The following is a 24,420-nucleotide window of genomic DNA, read 5'->3' on the forward strand; positions in this document are numbered from 1 at the left end:
AAACAGTGACTATTGCTACACTCTCCAACTGTCTGCACTCCCAGTACCATTATGACATGCATGGGTAGGGGGGCGACACGGTGGTGCAGTGGTTAGCACTGCTGCCTCACGCCATCGAGGACCCGGGTTCAATCCCTGCTCCGGGTCACTTTCCATGTAGAGTTTGCACAATCTCCCCATGTCTGACTCACCCCCACAATCCAAAGATGTGCAGGGTAGGTGGATTGACCACGCCAAAACCAAACAAAAAGACATGCATGGGCTAAAGTTTCTTCTTGTTTAACTTTGGCAAAACTGAATTTGCTATTTTGGGCTCTGGAAGTACTTGTGTGTCTCTGGCCTTCACTTCATCAATGTTCTTGTCTATAGCCTCAGTATAGAGCAATAATGCAAGTCATAAAATTATCCCTGTAATGTCAAACAGCATTACTTTGACTTGCAATATTAAATTATATAGCTCCTTGAATCATTTAATGCTCCAAAAAGCTAATACGAAATCACACATTTGCAGGTCCAAGAGGCTGCATGCAGGAGCTTTTAGCCACTTTTATCCAAAAGATAGTCAGATGGAATTTCTGTGATCCTGCAGATGTCAAAGGGTCTCTTGGGAACTCAGTATTTCAATCTCTGATATATTTACTAAATAGATAACAATACAAGTATTTCTGGGAGACCCCTACAGATCAATATCATGGAATTGTTCATAAAGTTTAATCATTTTCTTAACTATTTTTGCACCTGATCTGATTTCAACCTAGTTTTGGATCTTTGTTTCATGCCAAATGGTAACCTGGGGCTTTAAGTTGACGGTCAATTTTGCAGCAGCCTGTTGTCTGGTATTAACTTCACTGATCTGCCTAATGAGACACACATTAATATGGATCCTTTGTGGATCCACTGTAACACTTCACAGTTGAGGAACATTTGCACCCAATCAGCCTCTAAAGCCACGATGGTCAATCAGGATGACCACCATCAAAATTCAACCCCCAGGTGCCTCGTCTTGCCCACTTTGGGATGGCTTCCCTCGCTCGCCTGTTGAAACATGAAACATGAGCAAAGTATTTCATTAGGTTTTTTTTTAAAGTAATTTAGTTCTAAGTATCTGTTTTGGTTCAGTAAGCACAAAGAAGGTGTTCCCACTTGCTGCCTGGGATATGTTGTACAAGAACTACTATGTAGCTGTATTAAGTTAAAATGTCAAAGTCTGGCTATTTGCAGTTGTAACCAAAATAAATGGTCTGTGACTTCAAATCTGTGCAAATGTGATATATTCTGACGGATTTTTGTTTGATATAGAAAATCAACTGAGGTTCCTACTCTTATTGCTGTCCAGTGACAACTAATGTGACATGTATGTGTCTGGCTGATGGGTGAGGAAAAGGTTGAGCTTGGCTTGTTGGCCTTTGCAATCATTCTGCAAATATTCGCTGTCAAATGCTCATGAATAATAGCCACTTGTGCAAGGTATTGGATGGTAGCCATCATCTGTTGAACAGTACCTCACTGACCTAATTTCTTCTGGAGAGGAGGGGACCAAATTGGGAAAGAAAGTTCCAAAGACAACTCATGTTGGACACAAAAAGTTAACCCTGTTTCTCTCTCCACAGATACTGCCAGACCTGCTGTGTTTTTCCAGCGCTTATGGATCTCCAGTATCCATAGTATTTTGCTTTTATTATTTTGGGTAGCACAGTTGCCCTGGCTGAATTGTTAATGGGCCGGGGTTTCCAAATTTATCGGAGAGAGTGGAGGCTAAGCAAAGCTACCACAATACAATCAAGAAAATGTATGGAACTAAGGTGAATGATATATGTTTCAAACAGACAGTTTAGTATATGTATGGAACTTTGGTGGAGGACTGAAATGGTTGCCTGAAAGAGCTATTGCCAGGACTGGGCCAGTACCCTACATCACAGACCTATAGGGCCATGGGGCGAGAAAGCACATGACCATCTCAGGAGGAGAGAATCCAGCATCTCGGAAAAGGGGAAGGTGGGCCCATTCCCATTTACCAATATACCATTTGCCGAGGTGGGGGTGTTAGAAAAGAGATTGTCTCAAGGGAATTCTTCAGTGGCCACCAAGGGAGATGATGTGGTCGTCAGCACAACCCTTGTTGTGAACTCTCCAGCAACAGAAGGCAGATCTGTAGCTTCAGAAGTTCCTAAAGAAGAGCCAATTGTCGATTTGAGACATTTGGCAAGAGTTAGGAAGTCACCTGATAGACTTACCTTAGGAACTTTGTTTTAAGCTCCATTACTGTAACCATTTTGTATGTATAGAACTGTAAAGAAGAGTTTCTCTGTTTCTGTATTTCAGGGATATGTAAGGGAAAGAGCGGGGAGGAATACGGTAGTGTGTCCCCTTTAAAGGGCAGCTTCGCAGGTCAGGAGATGGGCCTACGACCTATTGGGAAACAAGTGTGCAAGCCACACTATCAGGAGTTTAGATGCGGTTCTGGTCATTGGGGCTTGGTCAGAGTTAGCCCGGGAGTTGTGGGAACAAGACCTATGTATTAGTTGTGCAGTCCAGTGCATATTATTTGCCTTCGTTCAGTACACCTCTTTTATGTTTCGACACTGCTTTGTCCATTGCCTCGCAACATAATAACATGGAGCTGACCTGGTCCATGCCGACCCACCTTGTATCCATAACTTGCTGTGGGCAGGCTAATCAAGGGCCGAGTGGGACATTAGCTGCATCAAGAGCACATTAGTGATGCTGCTAGGACTGCAAGAGGGGGAGGAGGCTCATTGATCCCCAGAAACAGGCAAGCCCGGGTCTTGGGCAAGGAGGATTTGGTCAAGTTGGGGAGGGGGTTATGGGGTTAAGGTTATGGGGTGGTGGGATGAAAAAGGGGAGGGGTCGTTCCCTGATAGGCAAAGGGCAGCCTCTGTAGTTAGACTCCTTGCTTGCCCTTTGAAGATATTGATCAAAACATTGGGCTGCACGCTCCTGCCTGACACAATCATTCTGTGGCATGGCCAATATATTATCAGGGTCAATTTGCTTGGTAACCAGCCTAATTGACGCTTGATTCTATAAATATGGCGGTGGGCTTCCAATTTTGGTGTCCACCCTTGCTTATTCATAGAATTCCTACAGCACAGAAGGAGGCCAAGAAAGATCATCCTGCTCAGGCCCACACCTCCACCAGCTCAGGGATGGATGGGAATGTGGTTGTCATGATATGCAGACATGCAGATAATGATATACAGACAGGCACAGACTGGCAGCTAATGAACACAGCGAACAGGACATGACCAATGAGCAGGCAGGACATTAGGGAGTGGTATCTCACTATAAAAGGCGCGAGGCACCCACACTCCACCTCTTTCCACTGATGAACATCTACAGAGTGAGTCGGGGTGAATGTACAGTATCACACCTCCAGCACGTGGCTAAGAGCTAGTCTGGTTCAGTCAGACAGATCAACCACACTTGGGTTAGCAGAGAGTCGAACTCATAGAGAACTGCTAACTGTGCTACTGGTTCAATAAATCAGATTGAACTAACTTCAAGGTCTGGAGTATCTTTTGGTTAAAGCTGCATCCAGTTGCAGCCTGTGTTATCCCAGAGTACATAACACGGCAGTGGTGTGATGGGCACCCGCCCTATTTTAGACCCCTCCCCCACGTCCGGCGGAGGGGTGTAAAATGCAGCCCCTCATCTGAATTGAGGAAAGACGCAGCAGAAAGTGGATGGTTTGAGCCCATGATTGAAAGCTTATTTGTCAAGTTTTCAACTTTTGCTGTTTGCCTGTACAATCAGGGCTGGGAACTCTGCTGCAGCTGCTGGTGCTTTTCTGCTCCATAGTAAGTGATTTTAACACTAGGAAAAGGCACATTGAAGGTGCCATTACTTCAGGAGCTTCGAATTTCAGGTCAGCTTTTAATCCACTTCCTTAATTACCTGTACTACTAACGAACCAATTCTGTGCAAAAGCAAAGTGTTACAGATGCTGGAGATCTAAAGTAAAAACAGAAAATGTTGGAAGCACTGAGCAGGTCAGACAACATCTGTGGAGAGAAACAAGTGTTAACGTTTCAGTTGATGACTAAGCCAATTTCAATGCTCACTCTGGGTATATTACTGTAAGTGTGATTGGATGAGTTTTATCTGTTGCTAGTGTGCTGTAGAAAAGACTGGGAACCGCAATGCCCCTTTAAAAAGATTGCTCGTGGGTTGTAATTGTCAATGTGCAGTGATGGGGATTATATGTGTCTCTGGTTATCCCAGTTACCGGATTGTCTTGGTATAGGCTGTTTTTATCTTGCCAGTGCCATTTATTTCCAAAACATTTTTTAAAACTTGCAAATTACTGCGGATGCTGAAATCTGGATGACTCAAAACGTTAGCTTCCTTCTCCCTCCACAGGTGCTGTCAGGCCTGCTGAGATTGTCCAGTGTTTTCCGTGTTTGTGTGCAAAAGAAATCTTGATATTGACCATGTACCTTTCTGTGACTACCAGCTAGATCAATTTGATTAATAGACTGAATAAGTGGTTAGTGTGAGATTTCCGCTGGGAACTTAAATAGCTGCTGTATTTGCACCCAGTTGAGCAAGTGATGGGTCTGTCATTCTGAAGCTTTAGTGTTTCAAGTGAGGACTTTCTTCTTCTGGTTGTCCCCATGGGTACAGAAGGAAGAAAGACTTGCGTTTATATAGCAAATTTCATGAACTCAGAACATCCCAAAGCACCTTACAACCAACAAAGTACTGCTGAAGTGCAGTCACTCACTGTTGTAATGCAGGAACTTCCATTGAAAGAAAATACACAAGCAATGGCCATGTTTTCATTGTTAAAATAACTTCTGGATCTGTAATGCTAAGAGACTGCCTCGTTTACACTATGGAATGCAAATAGCAGAGAATTTTCATGTGGTGTCCGAGCCTAATTGAGAACTGACTAAACTTCCACCATCCCAATCCATCCTACTTGAGCCTGAGACCAGTCACTATTGTAGAGTTGGCCTGAATTATGCGATACCAACCTAGTTCTAGAGTTTATGCTCAAATATGTACTGCTGCGGGGCAGCACTGCGGCGCAGTGGTTAGCACTGCTGCCTTACGGCACTGAGGTCCCAGGTTCGATCCCTGCTCTGGGTCACTGTCTGTGTGGAGTTTGCACATTCTCACCGTGTTTGTGTGGGTTTTGTCCCCACAACCCAAAGATGTGCAGGGTAGGTGGATTGGCCATGCTAAATTGCCCCTTAATTGGAATAGAATGAATTGGGTACTCTAAATTTAAAAAATATATATACTGCTTCAAAAGTGTTTGGTTTCTAACCCTGTGTACCCAGCCGTTCAGTAATCCTAGCATTTCAATAATTTCCATTCTATTACCTGAAAGTAGAAGTGATGCCACATGTTAACATTTCATTCATTCAGCCTGATATTTGGAGTCTCTCGTGTGCTTGAAGGGAATAGTGCAAATCAATAATTTCTGCCTATTGTAATGTGTCTGATCTATTTGATAAAAGCAAAGTTTCTCATTTGAATACATTTTAAAAATGAATTTTCTTCTCTTTAACAGTCAGTTCAAGCTTCTGAATACGTGCGAATGGAAGCAGTCCCCATGTTGATAAATAATGTGAAAATGGAATCTTCTAGATTGCTTAGTGATCTAAAAACAGATGCACCAGTGTTACTAAGCAACATTAAAATGGAACCACCAGAGGAACTACTTTCAAATGATGACAACCAGCCTCAGACAGAACCTGTTGATCTGTCCTTAAACAAATCTAGGACCTCACCTGTAGCGCCATTGGTTTCATCTTCGCTTCCAGTTGTAACAGCAGTCTCTTCGTGCTCTTCTTCGGACTTCTCATCTGGGGGACCAGTCAATGTTACTTCAGCCATCCCAGCAGTATTATCACCAGGCTCTATCTTGGCCTCGTCTCAGGGAGTTGGAGGACAGCAGATCCTGCACGTTATACACACTGTGCCATCAATCAATTTACCCAGCAAAATGGGAAACCTCCAGCACATACCTGTGGTTGTCCAGTCATTGCCTGTAGTCTACACAACAGTGCAGCCAGACGGTGTAACATCATCAATCACTGTCCCTCTGATAGGAGATGATGGGAAAAGTGAAGGTGCAGGTGAGAAATACAATTGGACATAATGTGATAATTTCTGCAACAAAGTTGTGCTCTATCTCTTTTTATTGAGTAATCATATTAATTTAGAAGTCGGTTATTTTCCCATTTGCACAGCCTTGTGACTGTGCTGTGATTGGAGATTCAGGTGCAACTCACCAACGCATGATGACTACAGATTTCTTTTAATATAAAACTGGAACTTGAAATTGCTGTGTCCATTTAAGACGGTTCAGAAATTAACTTGCCCAATTCTAGGAAATTATTCCAGTTGTGGAAATTGGTGGCTTGGAGTTGTGGTATCTTACTACCGAACATCAAACTGAAAGGGAAGGTGGTAGAACGGTTACTCAACGAAGCTGATGTGTTTCATTCTTTGTTACCGAGTATACTGTATTCTTTTAAGCTAGGCATCCAATTTTGTGACAATTTGGTTCAATTCATTTGTTTCGAAGTATTACAATAGATATTTCACTTTAGGCTTCTCAAAGCTGAAGACATTTAACAAAAAGAAAGTTGCATTATATTAGCTCTATTGATATAGGAATATTTATTCTCCATATAGCCTGTGTAATTGTGTGCCTGAGATTATTTCTAGAGACGTATTCAGATGAATCTTTAAACGGTGATAGGTTTTGTGCAAAAATTGAAAGAAAATGGTCACTTTCTGATCACCAGTCAGTGAAAGATCAGAGTTGCTGCCCTGATGGCTCAGCACATTATTTTTCAGCAAACAATGGAGCCAATTGAGAAAGTCCCAGGTTCAAATCCCAAGCTAATTTCAGCAACTGCTCTGGTGAGTTAGTAAGAATGGTCCGGGGTTAGAGAAAGGTAAAGTTGGTCACGGTTCCTGTCAAAGAGACAGGATCAATCTTGAATATCCTGCTTAATTTTCTCTGTCAAGATGTACCCATGAAGAATTCGATCTCGTTTTTTTGAAAGAAAAGTCATTAAGTGCGACAGTGGAGCTACTGGAATGTTGTAATAAAGAAAATTAACTTTCTTTTCAGAAAGCCTTGCATTTATATAGTGCCTTTCCCAACTTCATGACATCTAAAAGAGCTTTACAGCCAATGAAGTTCTTTTGAAGTGTAGTCACTGTTGTAATGTAAGAAATGTGGGCTGTTCCTGTGACCATAACTGTGGGATGAAGGTGTTACCAGCTGAGCCACAACTGAAATTCAGGTAGGGAACTTGCCATACTAAACTGGTGTGGTCTATATGTGATTCCAGTCCCAGGTTTTTGACTCTGAAGTAAACAAGAAAGCCTCTTGGTTAATATCAAAACCAACTATCAGTAATTCAAGAAGATGGCACATCACCGTCTTCTCAGTGCAGTCTGGGTTAGGCAATAAAGATTGATCTTGTGGCCAACACATCTACCCCAAGAACAAATAGTTTTAATGGATATTGTGCCAGTTGCTATCTGTCTCTTGTGGAACTGTAACCCCTGAAAGGAGTTGATGCATTCAAGGAGAAGCTTGATAAGCTTGAAAAAGTCAGTCACTTATTGCAATATGCACCAGTTTCAACTAACTTATTTACTTTGGCCATTAATCAGTGCAATGCCCAGAAAATGATCCTCCAGTGATGTTCTATGAACTGCATCTATAAAACCTGTAACCTGGATATTAGTAAAGTGACCATTAACAAATTGTTTTCTCAGGTTTTGAGCTTAATCATTCAAAATGTGACCAGTGGTTCATTGAAATTGTGAACTTCTCTAGCCAAATGTTTAGTAGCTAATTCTGATGTTGGTGTCACGGAAACCAAATTATTAAAGAAATTGGGGCTACCACATTTTTATATGCACAGTGGTGAGCACAGTTGCTTCACAGCTCCAGGGTCCCAGGTTCTATTCCCGGCTTGGATCACTGTCTGTGTGGAGTCTGCACATTCTCCCCCTGTCTGCGTGGGTTTCCTCCGGGTGCTCCGGTTTCTTCCCACAGTCCAAAGATGTGCAGGTTCGGTGGATCGGCCATGATAAATTGCCATTAGTGTCCAAAATGTTAGGTGGTGTTACTGGGTTACGGGGATAGGTTGGAGGCATGGGCTCTTTCCAAGGGCTGGTGCAGACTCGATGGGCTGAATGGCCTCCTTCTGCACTGTAAATTCTATGATAATCCAGATTCAAAATTTGCATGGTCCTTCATGCTGCAATCTTCCTATTTTCCCTTTCTGAGTTGGTTTTCTCCTCTTGCTGGTACATCTAGTTAGAGCAGGTGATTTGATCCTTGACCTCAGGGATATCGAGCAACCCAATAAAATATTCCCATCAAGTGGATAGATGCATGGACTCACTTACAGAGCACAAGAGTCCCATGCAAAGTGTCATCGGTCTTTAAGTGTCAGAGCCAAAGGCAACTGAGGAAAGGTTTTGCCTATATTGGAGACCAAAATAATTTTTTCTTTTTGCAAAAATGTCATAACCAGAGTGTGATTGGAGTGAGACTTATGGACAATTGGTTAGAGAGAGCAAGAGATAGAAATTATCTACATTCCTCCAGTAGGAAAAAGTGCAGAAACCTGATCAGTCAGTGTGTGATGGAATAATTCTGTAAATGCCCTGTGACTAAAATAAAAAATGTCACTGTTTAACTGATGGAATATATGTTATATATAAACAACAGTACAGAGGCTGTCTTTTTTTCAGAAATCCACATTGGAATTAATTTAAGTGTAGTTTTACAAATCTTTATCGCCATTTTAAAATAATGCACCATGGTTGCTATTTCAAGATGTTTTTGAGTTATAATTGCTGGCAGTTATTCCCACTTTCCAACTATATTGTGTTTAAATGTGGGTGTATGTTCCCTTATGGGGTAATAGGTAGAGCTGCAGAGGGATTGTATTATAAGTATAGTTTATAAGTTAGTGTGAAACAAAGTTTTTTAATTTCAACTTGACATTTTGGACAGGAATAACCTTGCATTATATTAATATGCTCTTCTCACTGCTCACATCCTCTACCCCACTGGGTCAAATCTCCTTTCGGGCTCTTCACCCTAACCCTGAATTTGAACTTTTCTCCTGTTTTCTCTTCTCTCTCCTCATACCCTCTTCAGAGACGGATTTAAACTTTTGGGGACCCATGCTCTCCCTCTTTGCAGGGACTCTGCGCAAGCCCAACCTGGGTGACTCTGCTTCCCACCCCGGCTGATGCCCTGCTCCGGATGGCGCCACGTCCCGCCCCGAATGACACCACATCCCGCTCCGGGTGATGCCCGGGTGACATCACTCCCCGCCCCACCTCGTGTGATGCCGCGTCTCAACCCGGATTATACCCCGCCCGGGACTACACCCCGCCCAGGTGATGTTGTTTCCCCGCCCCACCTCATGTTATGCCATGCCCCGCCCGGGTGTCACCCTGCCCTGGGTGACGCCCTGCCCTGGGTGACGCCCCACCCCACCCCAATGACGTTGAGCTCCACAATGATATTCAGCCCCGTCCCCAATGATGTCGGGCTCCGCCCCAATTGATGTTGAGCCCCGCCCTCAATGACATTGAGCTCCATCTCAATGATGTCGAGCTCCGCCCTGAATGACATCAAACTCCACCCCGATGATGCTGAGCCCCGCCCACAATGATGCTGATCCCTGCCCCCAATGACGCCGAGCTCCACCCCAATGATGTCTAGCCCTGCCACAATGATGTTGAGCCCCGCCCCACTGTTGTTGAGCCCCGCCTCCAATGACATTGAGCCCCGCCTCCAATGACATTGAGCCCCGCCTCCAATGACATTGAGCCCCGCCTCCAATGACATTGAGCCCCACCGCCAATGATGTTGAGCCCCACCTCAAATGACATTGAGACTCACCCCAATGACATTGAGCCCCACCCCCCAAAGATGTTGAGCCCCACCCCCCAAAGATGTTGAGCCCCACCCCCCAAAGATGTTGAGCCCCACCCCCCAAAGATGTTGAGCCCCACCCCCCAAAGATGTTGAGCCCCACCCCCCAATGATGTTGAGCCCCACCCCAATGACATTCAGCCCCTCCTCCAATGAAGTCGGGCCCCGCCCCAATGATGTTGAGCTCCACCCCAATGACGTCAAGCCCTGCCCCCAATGACTTAACAATTGTGAAGCCTTCAATAAGGTTGTATCAACATTTTGCAGTGCTTTGCTGATGGCAATAATTCTTTAAAGTAAACGGTTCCACAAAACAGTAAAACAGCAATTAAGTCCTCCTAAGGATTTTGCTTCAGCTTTCATACATGGTTTCTCTGAATTTGATGTGGCTATGTCTGATAAGATTTCCTTTTTATCGACAAAATTCAGTCTCAAAGCCAGAACAGCATCTGCATGAGTGGACCACCTGGTGTCACAAATTCTTTTGAGCGTCAAATGTTTTCCATGTGCCTGCTCCAAGCGTGATTGCAGCATATTCCACTGATGTGTGGAAACTGAAAAGAAGGCACACAAGTTTTGAACAAAGTCCAAAAAATGTATGGCTGCCTCACACGATTCAGCGGTGGCAATTTTCCTCCAGTAAGAACTGATCTTATCAAACTGAGCCGATAAGTCAAGAGTCAATTCTTCCAGATAATTTACATCTTTGAACAAATTAACACACAGCCTTGATATGACTTTTGGAAGTTTTGTGATCAGCAATATCGCTTCCAACATTTCTCCAGTTAGAGTACCCGTCGACAAATGATTGCTTCATTTACTAGGGTCAGGGAATAATTTGCAAACATAACAGTCAACTGCCTTAGAGGTTTCTTTAAAAAACAATCAAACAATTTTTCCATTCCGTCAAGCCACTTCTCTTTACCCTCAGAAAATGGGTCTCATGAAGACTTCGAAACTGCTCTCAGCCCTGAACCTCTCACACTTTTCTCAAATTTTCCATATAACCTGTGCCCACTGGTCTATTTATTATGAAGTGATGGCCAGTGGAACAGATTTTGGTCATAAGTCAATCTCTTCAGGGCAGGTTTCTTCCCTCACTTCACCATCAGAAGAACAACGAGCTTGAACAGTAGTTTCTGTTCCATTCCCATTTCAGAGTCATCGTGTTCAGGTTTATCAGGAGATATGTTGCCTCCAGAATTCGGCAGGTCAAAGCCATCAGACAAGTCACCAAAACATTTTGTGGATGTTGTTTTGAGGATGACTGTTTAGTTTGAACAGTAAAGGAATGAAGGGTTATTGTGAGCGGGTAGATAAGTGGAGTTGAGTTCACAAAAAGATCAACCATGATCTTATTGAATGGCGGAGCAGGCTCGAGGTGGCAGATGGCTTACCCCCAGCTCCTAGTTCTTATGTTCTTATTATGTTCTTATGTTTGGGCACTGCTCAAAGTTTCAAATCTTTTAAAGTAAAGTGCCAAACTGTCTTTTTACCCAGTTTTGTTCTCTTGCCTCGCATTCAACTTCCTGTGTTTTTGACTTCCAGATTCCTAGTGTCTCTTCGTATTGACTGGGGATGATCTGTCTTCATTCCAATGATTCACAAATAGGTCTTCAGTGTCTTCTGTCGAATGAATGCTCCTCAAGCAAAAGCAGCTGATTGTCTAAGCTGCTCAAAATCGGTGACAAATTAAACAATGCTTATGAGTTGGTAGGGGGGTAGTCTTCGGAAATTGTGAAAAGAATTGGTGTGAGGATGAGCTGGAGTTCTTGCCAAACTCTTAGCAGAGTAACTGGCTGCTGACAATTTTTGGGAAGGCTGTCAGGCCAATAGATGGCCAAGAGCAAGCCGGGTTTCATAAAGACACCGCAATCCATCAGAGAGAAATGAATGAAACGAACAAAGGCAGCAAATTCAACCAGAAAAAACAACAAGAAGAAAAAAGCTGTTGATTACTGCCCAACCTGCTCACTCCCAGCCCTGTCTGGCTGGCTCTGGTCGACCCTCCCCAATCTCCGCGGCCACTGCTTTCAGATTTCCCGTGACGTGACGCGAGCTTGCCTTTCCTTCTTGACGCCTCCGACTCTGCTCTGCTCGCCTCTCCACCCACGGGCCTTGATCCTCGAAGACCGCGCGTGCTCCTGCCTGGCTGCTGCCGCTGGCTATCTGGCCTGGTGGCCTCTGATCTTTTTGGTTGGTTTCCCGCCAGCCTCCTCAGCCTTGGCCTGGAGGTTGAGAATCGCCCCGCTGCTCCCCACAGCGGCCGTTGGCCAGTGTCTTCTCATTGCCTGACTGAAGCCTGCACCCCAGTGTTAGGTCGGCGACTTCACTTTTGCTTCACGCTGCCCACCAGGCCGAATGCTAGAAACCTGGCTACACCTTCACTCAATGAAAGTTAAGAAACTTCACACCAAACAGTGTCAGAACTGCTGTATGTCTGCACCACCTCTCCACGTCTAGCAAACTGTTTGCCTGCTCTAAAGGGGGGTCCACCAATCAGAACCTGATGTTGTTCTGTATTGGCTGCTGATGGGCTCAAATCTAGAGCTGATTGGTGTTCGCATGGTGTCCCTCACCACAACAGTCACCTCCCCATATGGTTCCCACCCCCTTGGCCAGTGCCTCTCGCTACAGAGCCAAGTGTTTCATTGAAACGGCCTCTGGCCGTCTTTGAATTAATCTTGTCCATGATATTCACCTCCTGCTCCTTCCATCAAATTCTCACTAAATTGCTTCCATCCAACTTTCCTTCCTGGTCCTGCTCATAGCTGATATTTTTAATAGTTCTCTCTGTGCTGGTATTGTCCCTTAAGTCTGCTGCTATCATCGGTCTTTACAAAACAATTAACCCTTGATCCCTCTATCTTTGCGACTACTATCCTATCTCAAATTGTCAAAAATCATTGAATATGGTGTTGCCTCCCAAATCCATGCTCATCTTTTCCAGATTCCCATGTTTGAATCCTGCCAATTAGGTTTCCATACCTGCCCACTACTGAAACGGCTCTTATCAAAGTCCCAAATTACACCTTGTGTGGCTGTCTTGGAGGTGTTTACCTCTCCTCGCCCTTCGTAACTTGTCTGAATGACCACATGATCTCTCCACTATCGTCCAGCTTAATAGCACTGCATTCACCTGGCTCCTTCCTTATCTCTCTCATTGAAGCCACAGAATTACCTGCAATGGTTTCTCTTCCTGCTTCCGCACTATTAGCTCTGGTGACCTCAGGGATTTATCCTTGGCCCACCTTATTTCTCAACTGTATGCTGCACCTTGCGACATCGTTTGAAAATACTATTAGTTTCCACAAATGTAATGACACCCATCTCTACCTCACCAACACCTCTCTCGATATCTTCACTGTCTTTAAATTGTCAGACTGCTTGTCCAACATCGGTACTGGCTAAGCAGAAATCTTCTCCACCTAAACATTGAGAAGACTGAAACTGTTGGCTTTGGACCCCAGCGCTAATACCATTTCCTAGCCTACCTATCTCCCTGGCAATTGTCTGAGACTTGAGTCAGGTTGTTCACAAACTTGATGTCATATTTGACCCAGCGATGAGCTTCTGGCCATACATCTGCACCATCATTAAGATTCCAGTTCCATAAGGTCACCTCACTGTTAAACCTATCTGCCCCTGAAGTTCTCATCCATGTCTTTACTACCTCTAAACGTGACTATTCAAATACATACTTGATCGGTTTCTCATGTTCTATCTTCCATAAACCTGAAGTCATCTAAAACTCTGATGCTTGTTCCCCTGCTTGCAGCTGATTTGTGTCCTCATTTGCACTAATCCTGTTCACCCATCACCCCTGTACTTGCTAATCTACGTTGTCACAACCCTGATTTTTGTTTCCAAATCCTTCATGGTCTTGATGCTCCGTACCTCTGCAATCTTCACCAGCCCATAACTTCCCTAGAAAAATGTTAAATTCCTAAATCTTGGACGGGAAGGTGGGGAGGGGGTGCTTCCATCAGAAACCCCCTTCTAGCTGGAGGCGCCCTCGCTTCAAGGACCAGATACCTCCTGGTCTTCCATCCAAGTGAGTACGGCTCAAACATTCTTCATTGGCTATGATGTTTGGGATATCCTGAGGCCCTTGAAGTATTGACCTTGACTATGCTTGGGTCAAGAGTTTCTCCCTTTTGAGTGCAGTTGGTAACTTGGGCACAGATTGTATTTTAATTAGCACCAGTTTTAAGAGATTTATTTTTGGCCTCAAACTTCTGCTCACATCCATTTACTGAGCATAAGCCTTCCATGAAGCAGTACAATCAGACAGCCATTTACAACATTAAAAAAAATATGAAGAATGTTTCTTCATATATTTGTGTGGTAGCCTGGCTCAGTTTAATTAATAAAAGGGTTGGTCAAAAAAGTAAGCAGTTTTAATCACATTCTGCCAGTGAGTGGCTGGATGTTAAATAACTAAGTAAATTTAAAAATAAGTGAATCATTTACATTAGTGTACATTGCCTAATTGCTTGGTAAATTGAAAACATTTTCACATTTTATAGTTTTAAAAGGTGCTCATAAGCTTAATACTAAGAACCTCCTTGAAGGCCTGCAAACAAGCGGAATTGGTGGAAACTCCCAAGGGTGATTAATTTGATCTGAATATGCAGCCTGTGTTATGGGTGGGGCCAACTTCAAGATCAGTGTTTTTGAAGCAAAAACAGGATGGTGGAAGTTTGATTTGCTAGGGGATGTAATTTGCATGTAAAGTTCTTGATCCTTTTTTTCCTGGTTCAGCCAATTTTGGGTCAATTGCACTGGGGTGGTAGGGATGGGGGTGGTGGGGGGACAGGAATAAAGTGTTAACTCCAGCCCTTTGTGCCTAACCTTACATGATGAATAGTCGCAAAAGATATTACAAGATAATCAGTGATTATTGATGTTCGGCTATTAGTACTCTGATACCTGTCTAAAATTAAACACTGTAACAAATAGGAGCAGGAGTAGGCCACACAGCCCATTGAGCTTGCTCCGCCATTCAATATGATCATTGTAAATCTAGGGCTTCACATCCATTTTCCCATCCAATCCACATCCCTCAATTCTCTGATGTACCAAAAATCTATCCATCCCATAATGTAGCTAACGATGGAGAATCCATGGGTTTGCGAATTACAAAGATTCACTGTGTAGTAATTCTTCTGCACCCCTGTCTGCCCCTCTGTTTTGGATTCCCCAACCAATGGAAACAATTCTTCAGCATCCATCTTATCAAGCCCCTTCAGAATTCTGTAGATTGCCAGGAGATCATGTCTCATTTTTTTAAACTCCACAGAATATAACCAATTTACTCAGCCTCTCATCACAGGACAAAAACCCCTCATCACAAGTACCAATTGAGTGAAGCTTCTCTGTATCACCTCCAATGCAAGTATATCTTTTCTTAAATGTGGAGACCAGAATGGCAGACAGTGGGGTGGGTTTCTCCTAGCCTCCGCGCTCAAATCGCGATTGGCGCGGGGGCGGAGAATGGGCATTGACGCCGCTACTGCGATTCTCTGGTCCCCAGTGAATTGGCGCAAATCATGAGTGCGTGGTCTACGTGGCGGGTAGGGGGCCATTGACAGAGGCTCCCGCAGCGATTGTCCAACGAAAACTGACCGAGTTCCCGTCGCCGTGGTTCTAACCACGTTTTGCCTGTCGGGAACGGCCAGTGGCGGCTGCAGAGTCAGTACGCAGCCGCACTGGTGGGAGGCAAGGGGATCCTTCACCGAGGGGGGCCTCATGGACGGCCAGGCTAGCGATCGGGGGACACCGATCTGCAGGCGTGCGCAATGTCGGGGATGGGGTTTAAATTTTCGGGGCCGGTCCGCAGTGTGAGTCCGACATGCCGCACATGGCGGCCGCTGAAGGCCGCCGCTGTGCGCATGCGTGGAGTCCCGACCAGAAGGATCGTATCGGAAGCCAGAGCTGCTAGGATTACTCTGGGGCCCTGCTAGCCCCCTTCAGGTAGGAGAATTACTCTGGACTATCTTCAGGAAAGTCCAGACTGAAACGCTTGTGTTTTGACGCAGGAGTGGGGACATAGCCCCATTATTGGAGAATCCCGCCCAGTATTCCAGATCGGTCTCAGCAAAACACTGTACAACTGTGGCAAGACTTCCTTATTCTTGTACTCTAATCAACATGCAGTAAAGGCCAAATTGTCATTTGCCTTCCTAGTTGCTTGCTGTACCTGTATGCTAACGGTCTGCGTTCCTTTACAACACACCCTGGTTTCAACACTTACAAGTTTCTCACCTTATAAAGAAAGAAATCTGTTTTTTATTCTTAACTTCACACTTCCCGAAATTACACTCCATGTGTCATCTATATATGTGAACCCTTATTTTGCCTATTAACCTTTTGAGTGACACCTTATTGAATGTCTTTTGCAAATTCAGGTACATTGCATCTACTGGTTCCCCTTTATCTACGCTACTAGTTACAGCCCAAGCAAAACTGTAACAACATAGAAATAGAAGCCGGAGGAGGCCATTCAGACCTTTGGGCCTGCTCTGCCATTTATTATGATCATGGCTGATCATCAAGTTCAATACCCTGATCCCGCCTTAGCCCGAAGAGCTATATCTAATTCAGTCTTGAAATTACACAGCGCTTTGGCCTCAACTACTTTCTGTGGTAGCGAATTCCACAGATTTACCACTCTCTGAGTGAACAAAGGTTTCCTCACCTCAGTCCAAAAAGGTTTACCCCTTACCCTCAAAACTATGAACCCTAGTTCTAGACTCCCTCACCGTCGGGAACATTCTTTCTGAATCTACCCTGTCTAATCCTGTTAGGATTTTATGGGCGGGATTCTCCGACTGCCTGCCAGGTGGGAGAATCGCCGGCGGGGGGGGGCAGCGTGAATCCCGCTCCGACGCCGGCTGCTGAATTCTCCGGTGCCGTTTTTTGGGCGGGGACGGGGATCGCATTGCACCGGTCGCAATTCTCCATGCCACGATGGGGTGAGTGGCCACCCGTTTGCGGCCAGTCCCGCCGGCGTGATATAGATAAGGTCCATACCGGTGGGACCTGGCTTGGAGGGCGGTTAACGGGGTCCTGGGGGGGGGTCCCCCACGGTGGCCTGGCCCGCGATCGGGGCCCACCGATCTGCGGGCGGGTCTGTGCCGTGGGGGAACTCTTTCCCTCCGAGCCGGCCTCTGTAAGGCTCCGCGATTGCCGGCGCGGAGAAGAAACCCCAGCGCATGTGCAGGAACCACGGCAGTGGTTCTGCGCATGCGGCAGAACACGCTGGCGGTCCTGCACATGCGCCAACTCACGCCGACCGGCGGAGGCCCTTCGCCGCTGGTTGGCGCGGTGCCAACCCCGCCGGCGCTGGCCTAGCCCCCAGCAGTGCGGAGGATTCCGCACCTTCCGGGCGGCCCGACGCTGGAGTGGTTCGCGCCGCTCTTTGGCGCCAGTACGGGCCGCCCAGCCGATCACTGGAGAATCCTGCCCGAAATGTTTCTATGAGATTCCCCCCTCACTCTTCGAAACTCCAATGAATATAATCCTAACCGATTTAGTCTCTCCTCATGTGACAGTCCCGCCATCCCAGAAATCAGCCTGGTAAACCTTTGCTGCACCCCCTCCATAGCAAGAACATCCTTCCTCAGATAAGGACACCAAAACTGCACACAATACTCTAGGTGTGACCTCACCAATGCCGCATACAATTGCAGTGAAACATCTCTATTCCTATACTCAAATCCTCTTGCTCTGAAGGCCAACTACCATTTGCCTCTTTACTGCCTGCTGGGTGCTTACTTGCAGAGACTGGTAACTATGTCAAACAGGATTCCGTTTTCATAAACCATGTTTTTTTTTTTTTTTTTTAAACTTGTTTCTATTGAAAATTTGACAGAATTTTTACAAAACCACTACTAAAAGAAGGCAACAAAAAAACGAAAAAAAAAGAATTAACAACTTAACAAAACAAGGTGGGATAACTACCATTTACAAGAAAAATCTACCACAACCCACACAGTCCCGTCCGCCTCCCCCCCGGTTTGCTGCTCCTGCTGACCTCCTCACTTAACGTTCCGCGAGAAAGTCAAGGAATTGTTGCCTCCGCCTGGAGAACCACAGAACGGACCCTCTCAAGGCAAACTTTATCCTCTCCAAACCTAGAAACCCAGCCATGTCACTGACCCAAGTCTGACACTTGGGGGTTTCGCATCCCTCCACACTAACAAGAGCCGTCTCCGGGCTACCAAGGAGGTAAAGGCCAGGACCCCGGCCTCTTTCGGCTCCGGCACTCCCGGATATTCTGACACCCCAAATATCGCTATCCCCAGACTCGGCTTTACCCGAGTGAACGAGACCTTGGATATAGCCTTTGCAAAGCCTCGCCAGAATCCTTTAAGTGCCGGGCATGCCCAAAACATATGGACATGATTTGCTGGGCGTCCTGAACACCTCACACAACTGTCCTCCACCCCAAAGAACTTGCTCATTCTTGCCGCTGTCATGTGCGCCCGGTGACCCACCTTAAACTGAATCAAGCTAAGCCTGGCACAAGATGAGGAATTGACCCTGCCCAGGGCGTCTGCCCACAGGCCCTCATCCAGCTCCTCCTCCCACTTGCCCTTCATCTCCTCCGCCGAGGCCTCCTCCGCCTCCCGCAGCTTCTGGTATATGTCTGATACCTTTCCGTCTCCTACCCACATGTCTGAGACCACCCAGTCCTGTGTCCTGCGGGCAGGTAGCAGCGGATATTCCACCACCTGCATAAAACCATGTTGACTTGTTCTAATGATATTATGTTTTCTAAGTGCATTGTTAAAACTTAAAAGTTTAGAGCATTTTCCCAACATCTGGGGCGGGATTCTCCGAACCCCCGCTGAGCCGGAGAATCCCCGGTGTCTGGCGTGAATCCTGCCCCCGCCGGTTGCCGAATTCCCCGGCACCGGATATTCGGCGGGGGTGGGAATCCCACCGCGCCGGATGGCGCCCCCCCCCCCCCCCCCCCGGCGATTCTCCGGCCTGCGATGGGCCGAAGTCCCGCTGCTGGAATGCCTGTCCCGCCGGCGAGAATCAAACCACCTCTCTTACCGGCGGGACAAGGCGGCGCGGGCAGGCTCCGGGGTCCTGGAGGAGGGCGCGGGGCGTGCCCCCACGGTGGCCTGGTCCGCGATCGGGCCCACCGATCGGCAGGCGGGCCTGTGCCGTGGGGGCACTCTTTTCCTTCCGCCTTCGCCATGGTCTCCACTATGGCAGAGGCGGAAGAGACCCCCTCCACTGCGCATGCGCGGGGATGCCGTGAGTGGCCGCTGACGCTCCCGCGCATGTGCCGCACGGCAAAGTCATTCCGCGCCGGCTGTCGGGGCACCAAAGGCCTTTCCCGCCAGCTGGCAGGGCGGAAATCAGTCCGGCGTGGGCCTAGCCCCTCAAGGTGAGGGCTAGGCCCCTCAGGATGCGGAGAATTCTGCACCTTTGGGGCAGCGCAATGCCGGAATGATTCGTGCCGTTTTTGGCGCCGGTCGGCGGACATCGCGCCGATACCGGAGAATCCCGCCCCTGATGTTCATTGTATTCTTTCTCCCTCCTTTTTTTTTCTCTCTCCTTTGGCAAAACCAGGGCAATGCTGTCTAGCTATGATTACACTTTATTAAGTATCCATGAGGTGCAACAGGCCACCTCATCACTTATTAAATTTTACATTGGAGTTATAATTCAACCCATGCATAGCTATGGATATGCATGATAATTATTTGACTTCCAAGTTTACTGCCATTCGTATGTTGATGTGCATTGTAAACCATGTTACACTGTTCACATTTGACAGTGTAACTCTAATCTTGCACCAGAATCAGTTAGTACTTTCAGGAGAGGATGGTAAAAGAATAGAAAGTGAAATAATTTTTGGATGTGCAGGAATATAATTTAAAAGCATGCTACGTTTGAAGAATTGAATGTGTTTTAACTTAAAGAGCGACATGTAAACTAAAAATATCAAGAATCACTGGCTAAATTCCACTGACATAACATTGCCCATTCCTGCTCTTGCCTCATTCCATCTGCTGTTGAAATCCTCATCCATATCTTTGTTACCTCAAGACGCAGATATTCCATACTTCCCTGGCCACTCTCCCATTTTCCACCCTCTGAATGTGTTCATCCAGAATTCCGCTGCCCATGCTTACCGACCGACCTTGACTCCCAATCAAGCAACACTTCCATTTTTGAAACCCTCATCTTTGGTTTTGAATCCTTTCATTGTTTTGCTGCTTCCTGCCGTTGTAATCTTCTCCAGCTCCACAACTCTCTTGAGGTATTTGCAGTCCTCCAGTTCTGGCCTCTTGAGAGCCTCCAATTTTAATCACTCCATCATTGGTGCTTGAGCCTAGGCCCTAACATTTGCAACTTCCTATGCAAATCACTCTGCCTTGGTCTCTTCCTTTAAGGTGCTCCTTTAAACCCTTCATCTTTGACTGGGCTGGTATGACTCGGCGTCAAATTCTATTTGATAATTGCTCCTGTGTGATCTCTGACGACATTAAAGATGCTATATACCTGCAATTTGTGTGTTCACCTGCAAGGGTTTCCAGCATTAGGATCTATTTTTTCAGTTGTAGCAAGGGCAAGTCCATTCAAAAATATTCCTTTTGATCTTCGCCTGATAAATTGGCAGAGATGCGGCCCCCTGACGGGAAGAAAACGATTGCTGCCTGATTGCCCTGTCACTGCCCTTCAACACAATTTCCTCTGATTATTTGTGGAACAGAAGACAACCTAAAGAAATTGTATTCTAATTCTATAGAAGATATTTGTCTAAAGCTGCATGGTGAGCTAATTTCTGACAGATATTAATTGTGACCACTATTTCTGCATCATAGAATTTATAGTGCCGAAGGACGCCATTCAGCCCATCGAGTCTGCACCGGCCCTTGGAAAGAGCACCTTACTTAAGCCCCACGCCTCCACCCTATCCCCCTTTATCCCAGTAACCCCACCTAACCTTTTTTTTGAACACTAAGAGCAATTTAGAATGGCCAATCCACCTAACCTGCACATCTTTGGACTGTGGGAGGAAACCGGAGCATCCGGAGGAAACCCACGCACACACTGGGAGAACGTACAAACTCCACACAGACAGTGACACAAGCCGGGAATCAAACTTGGGACCCTAGAGCTGTGAAGCAACTGTGCTAACCACTGTGCTTCCGTGCTACCAAATTGTTGATGTGTGCCGGTAGATGTATTGGTCAAACGCTGGATAGATGGACTTTATCCATGCTCAGGTTTATACATAGATACATAGAAGATAGTCGCAGGAGGAGGCCTTTTGACCCTTCGAGCCTGCTCTGCCATTCATCACGATCATGGCTGATCATCCAACTCAATAGCCTAATCCTGCTTTCTCCCCATAGCCTTTGATCCCATTCTCCCCAAGTGCTATATCCAGCCGCCTTTTGAATATATTCAAAGTTTTAACATCAACTACTTCCTGTGGTAATGAATTCCACAAGCTCACCACTCTTTGTGTGAAGAAGTGTCTCCTTATGTCTGTCCGAAATGGTTTACCCTGAATGCTCAGGCTGTGACCCCTGGGGCGTCATTCTCCGACCCCACGCCGGGTCGGAGAATGGCCGTTGGCCGCCGTGAATCCCGCCCCCGCCGAAGTCTCCGCTCCCGGAGATTGGGCGGGGGCGGGAATCCGGCCGCGCCGGTTGGCGGGACCCCCGCTGGATTCTCCGGCCCGGATGGGCCGAAGTCCCGCCCAGAAATTGCCTGTCCCGCCGACGTAAATCAAACCTGGTATTTACCGGCGGGACCAGGCGGCGTGGGCGGGCTCCGGGGTCCTGGCGGGGGGCGCGGGGCGATCTGACCTCGGGGGGTGCCCCCACGGTGGCCTGGCCCGCGATCGGGGCCCACCGATCCGCGGGCGGGCCTGTGCCGTGGGGGCACTCTTTCCCTTCCGCCTCCGCCACGGTCTCCACCATGGCGGAGGCGGAAGTGACTCTCCCCACTGCGCATGCGCGGGAAACTGACAGCGGCCGCTGACGCTCCCGCGCATGCGCTGGGAAACTGACAGCGGCCGCTGACGCTCCCGCGCATGCGCCGCATTTCCGCGCCAGCTGGCGGGGCAACAAACGCCATTTCCGCCAGCTGGCAGGGCGGAAATCCCTCCGGCGTCAGCCTAGCCCCTCAATGTTGGGGCTAGGCCGCCAAAAATGCGGAGACTTCCGCACCTTTTTGCCGGCGCGATGCCCGTCTGATTTGCGCCGGCTTTGGCGCCAGTCGGTGGGCATCCCGCCGTTGGGGGAGAATTTCGCCCCTGGTTCTGGACACACCTATCATTGGTAACATCTTCCCTGCATCTACCCAGTCTAGTCCCGTTAAAATTTTATAAGTCTCTATAAGATCCACTCTCATTCTTCTGAACTCCAGCGAGAACAATCCCAACCCAGTGAATCTCTCCTCATACGACAGTCCTGCCATCCCTGGAATCAGTCTGGTCCATCCCTGGAATCAGGCTGGTCCATCCCTGGAATCAGGCTGGTCCATCCCTGGAATCAGGCTGGTCCATCCCTGGAATCAGTCTGGTCCATCCCTGGAATCAGTCTGGTCCATCCCTGGAATCAGTCTGGTCCATCCCTGGAATCAGTCTGGTCCATCCCTGGAATCAGTCTGGTCCATCCCTGGAATCAGTCTGGTCCATCTCTGGAATCAGTCTTATGTTTGGTCATTTCTGGCTAAAAGGTTAAATTTCACAACTAACGCATTGTTTCCTCATGTTTGCTCCATATTCTTTCTCTCGTCTTTGCTACCCAACTGCATTTGTGAGTTTGGGCAGAGGGTGTGGGCAGGAATGATATGCGAGAGAGGGTCGAAGCCAAGGTGCACTTTCCGTTCATGTGGAGAGTGAATCCTCACCATGGTTAAGTAACAGACTCATCTTCCTGACCTACTGCATTCACAGTGCACCAGTTAAGCAAAGGCTGTTGGAAGCAGCAGGTATCATCATTGCAGCAATCAGCAGCTGGGTGCGCCGCCAGGACTGTGCGGCTCACATCTAGAGCTGGCATAGTGCAACAGGCTGAAGTGCACTGCAGCAGATTATCGGTTTATTTGCTAATCTGATTTATGTCATTTTGCAGCAGACTGCTTTTTGGCAAATAAGTGGTAGCAAGAATAACTATAATCCTTTGAAATCCACTGCACCATCGACATGTGAAAACATTTTAAAACCACTCTTTCATTTTGATTTCAGTTGTTGTTTAATTACGGTGTTCCTGTGTTTACATTGTCTCCCTGGGCTTCTGGGGATCTTCCAGCAAAGCCGTAGTGGACAGTCAGGAGAACTCCAAATGCACCTCCAAATGCCTCAGCACTTGTTCAGCACACAGGAAGCACATTCCTTTAGGCATTTGGAAAAGCAATTGGACATGTACCGGGAGAGGACTAATTTGCAAGGCTAACCGTGCAATGAAAAGGATGAGGTGTGGGAATAAACCGGGATAGCTCTTTCAAAGAGTTGGCATGCTTCTTTGCATGCTGGTCAGAAAGTTCCCGTGATCAGTGTGACATTTTGGCCACCGGGGAAGTTGGAAATCTTGAAACTTATTTTGTCATCTGGTCAGGACACGAGGTTAGTTGAAGCCCCCTCCACCTAATAGTTTTGCTGTCCTGGCTGCGTTCCACTGAGTCGGCAACTTCATGGCTCCACCTTGAATATGTTAGTCTTATGACTCATCGTGTGGTGCAGTTATTGGGTAAATATTACATTGGGTGGTGAGGGTCCCAGTGGCAGGACAGGAAAAGCACAGCACTTCCACTCTGAGGTGAAGTGGCTAGCCACAGGCAATCACACAGCGGCCAGCCAGTTAGATATGCAGAGGTGAGGACCCCAGCCGATCATGTGTCAGCGAAGGGCAGGAAGTCGGCAATCCCGTTGTTAGCTCATGAGGCTAAAAGTTTGGGTGCCATATTTGAACGACACCTGGACAGGCACCTACCCCTCGCCATCCAGCAGCATATTTGAACGACACCTGGACAGGCATCTACGCCTCGCCATCCAGCAGCATCGGTGTGATCTGTGGATCCCCTCACACTTGCACGATGGCGTTTTGCGAAGAGGTCAAGAAATTTTTCAGAGGCCTCATTCTGGCTGGAGTCTAGTTCAAAGGAGAGTGACATGGGCCTGTCTGATGAATCACTCCATTGCCTTTGTCCTTGCTTTGGTGACCCTCAACGCACCTTCCCACCCCATCACCCTCGACCAACAATTATTCAACCTAGTGCTTTGCCTGTAACCATCTATCACCCACCTGGCACACTGGAACTGTCTCCCATTACCTTCAACCTGCTATCCATCATCCTTGGTCCTCCCTCTATCATCCTTAATTTGTGATTTGTTACCATTGACTCTTGGCCTCGCCATTAATCATCCACTTAAAGTCTACCCACAATCATGTTTTGACCTACCTTCTGTAGACATTGACCTTCCT

General features: G+C 46.9%; 1 protein-coding gene and 1 long non-coding RNA gene across 13 annotated transcripts in view; one reads left to right on the forward strand and one right to left on the reverse strand.

The window, feature by feature from the left end:
• LOC140421035 (Krueppel-like factor 12) overlaps positions 1–24,420 on the forward strand; it is a 236,070-nt gene that overhangs the window by 173,738 nt on the left and 37,912 nt on the right. For all 12 annotated transcript variants that reach the window (XM_072505336.1, XM_072505332.1, XM_072505330.1 and 9 more), the window contains one exon: positions 5,540–6,107. In XM_072505336.1, the coding sequence (XP_072361437.1) occupies positions 5,540–6,107 (568 nt within the window). The remainder of the gene's footprint in view (positions 1–5,539; positions 6,108–24,420) is intronic.
• The window catches only part of LOC140421036 (uncharacterized), a 30,179-nt gene continuing 11,930 nt past the window's right edge, over positions 6,172–24,420 (reverse strand). The window contains exon 3 of the long non-coding RNA XR_011946655.1: positions 6,172–6,426. This is a non-coding gene — a long non-coding RNA (uncharacterized lncRNA). The remainder of the gene's footprint in view (positions 6,427–24,420) is intronic.

This window comes from Scyliorhinus torazame, chromosome 5 (genome assembly GCF_047496885.1).
Source record: "Scyliorhinus torazame isolate Kashiwa2021f chromosome 5, sScyTor2.1, whole genome shotgun sequence".
Lineage (NCBI taxonomy): Eukaryota > Metazoa > Chordata > Chondrichthyes > Carcharhiniformes > Scyliorhinidae > Scyliorhinus > Scyliorhinus torazame.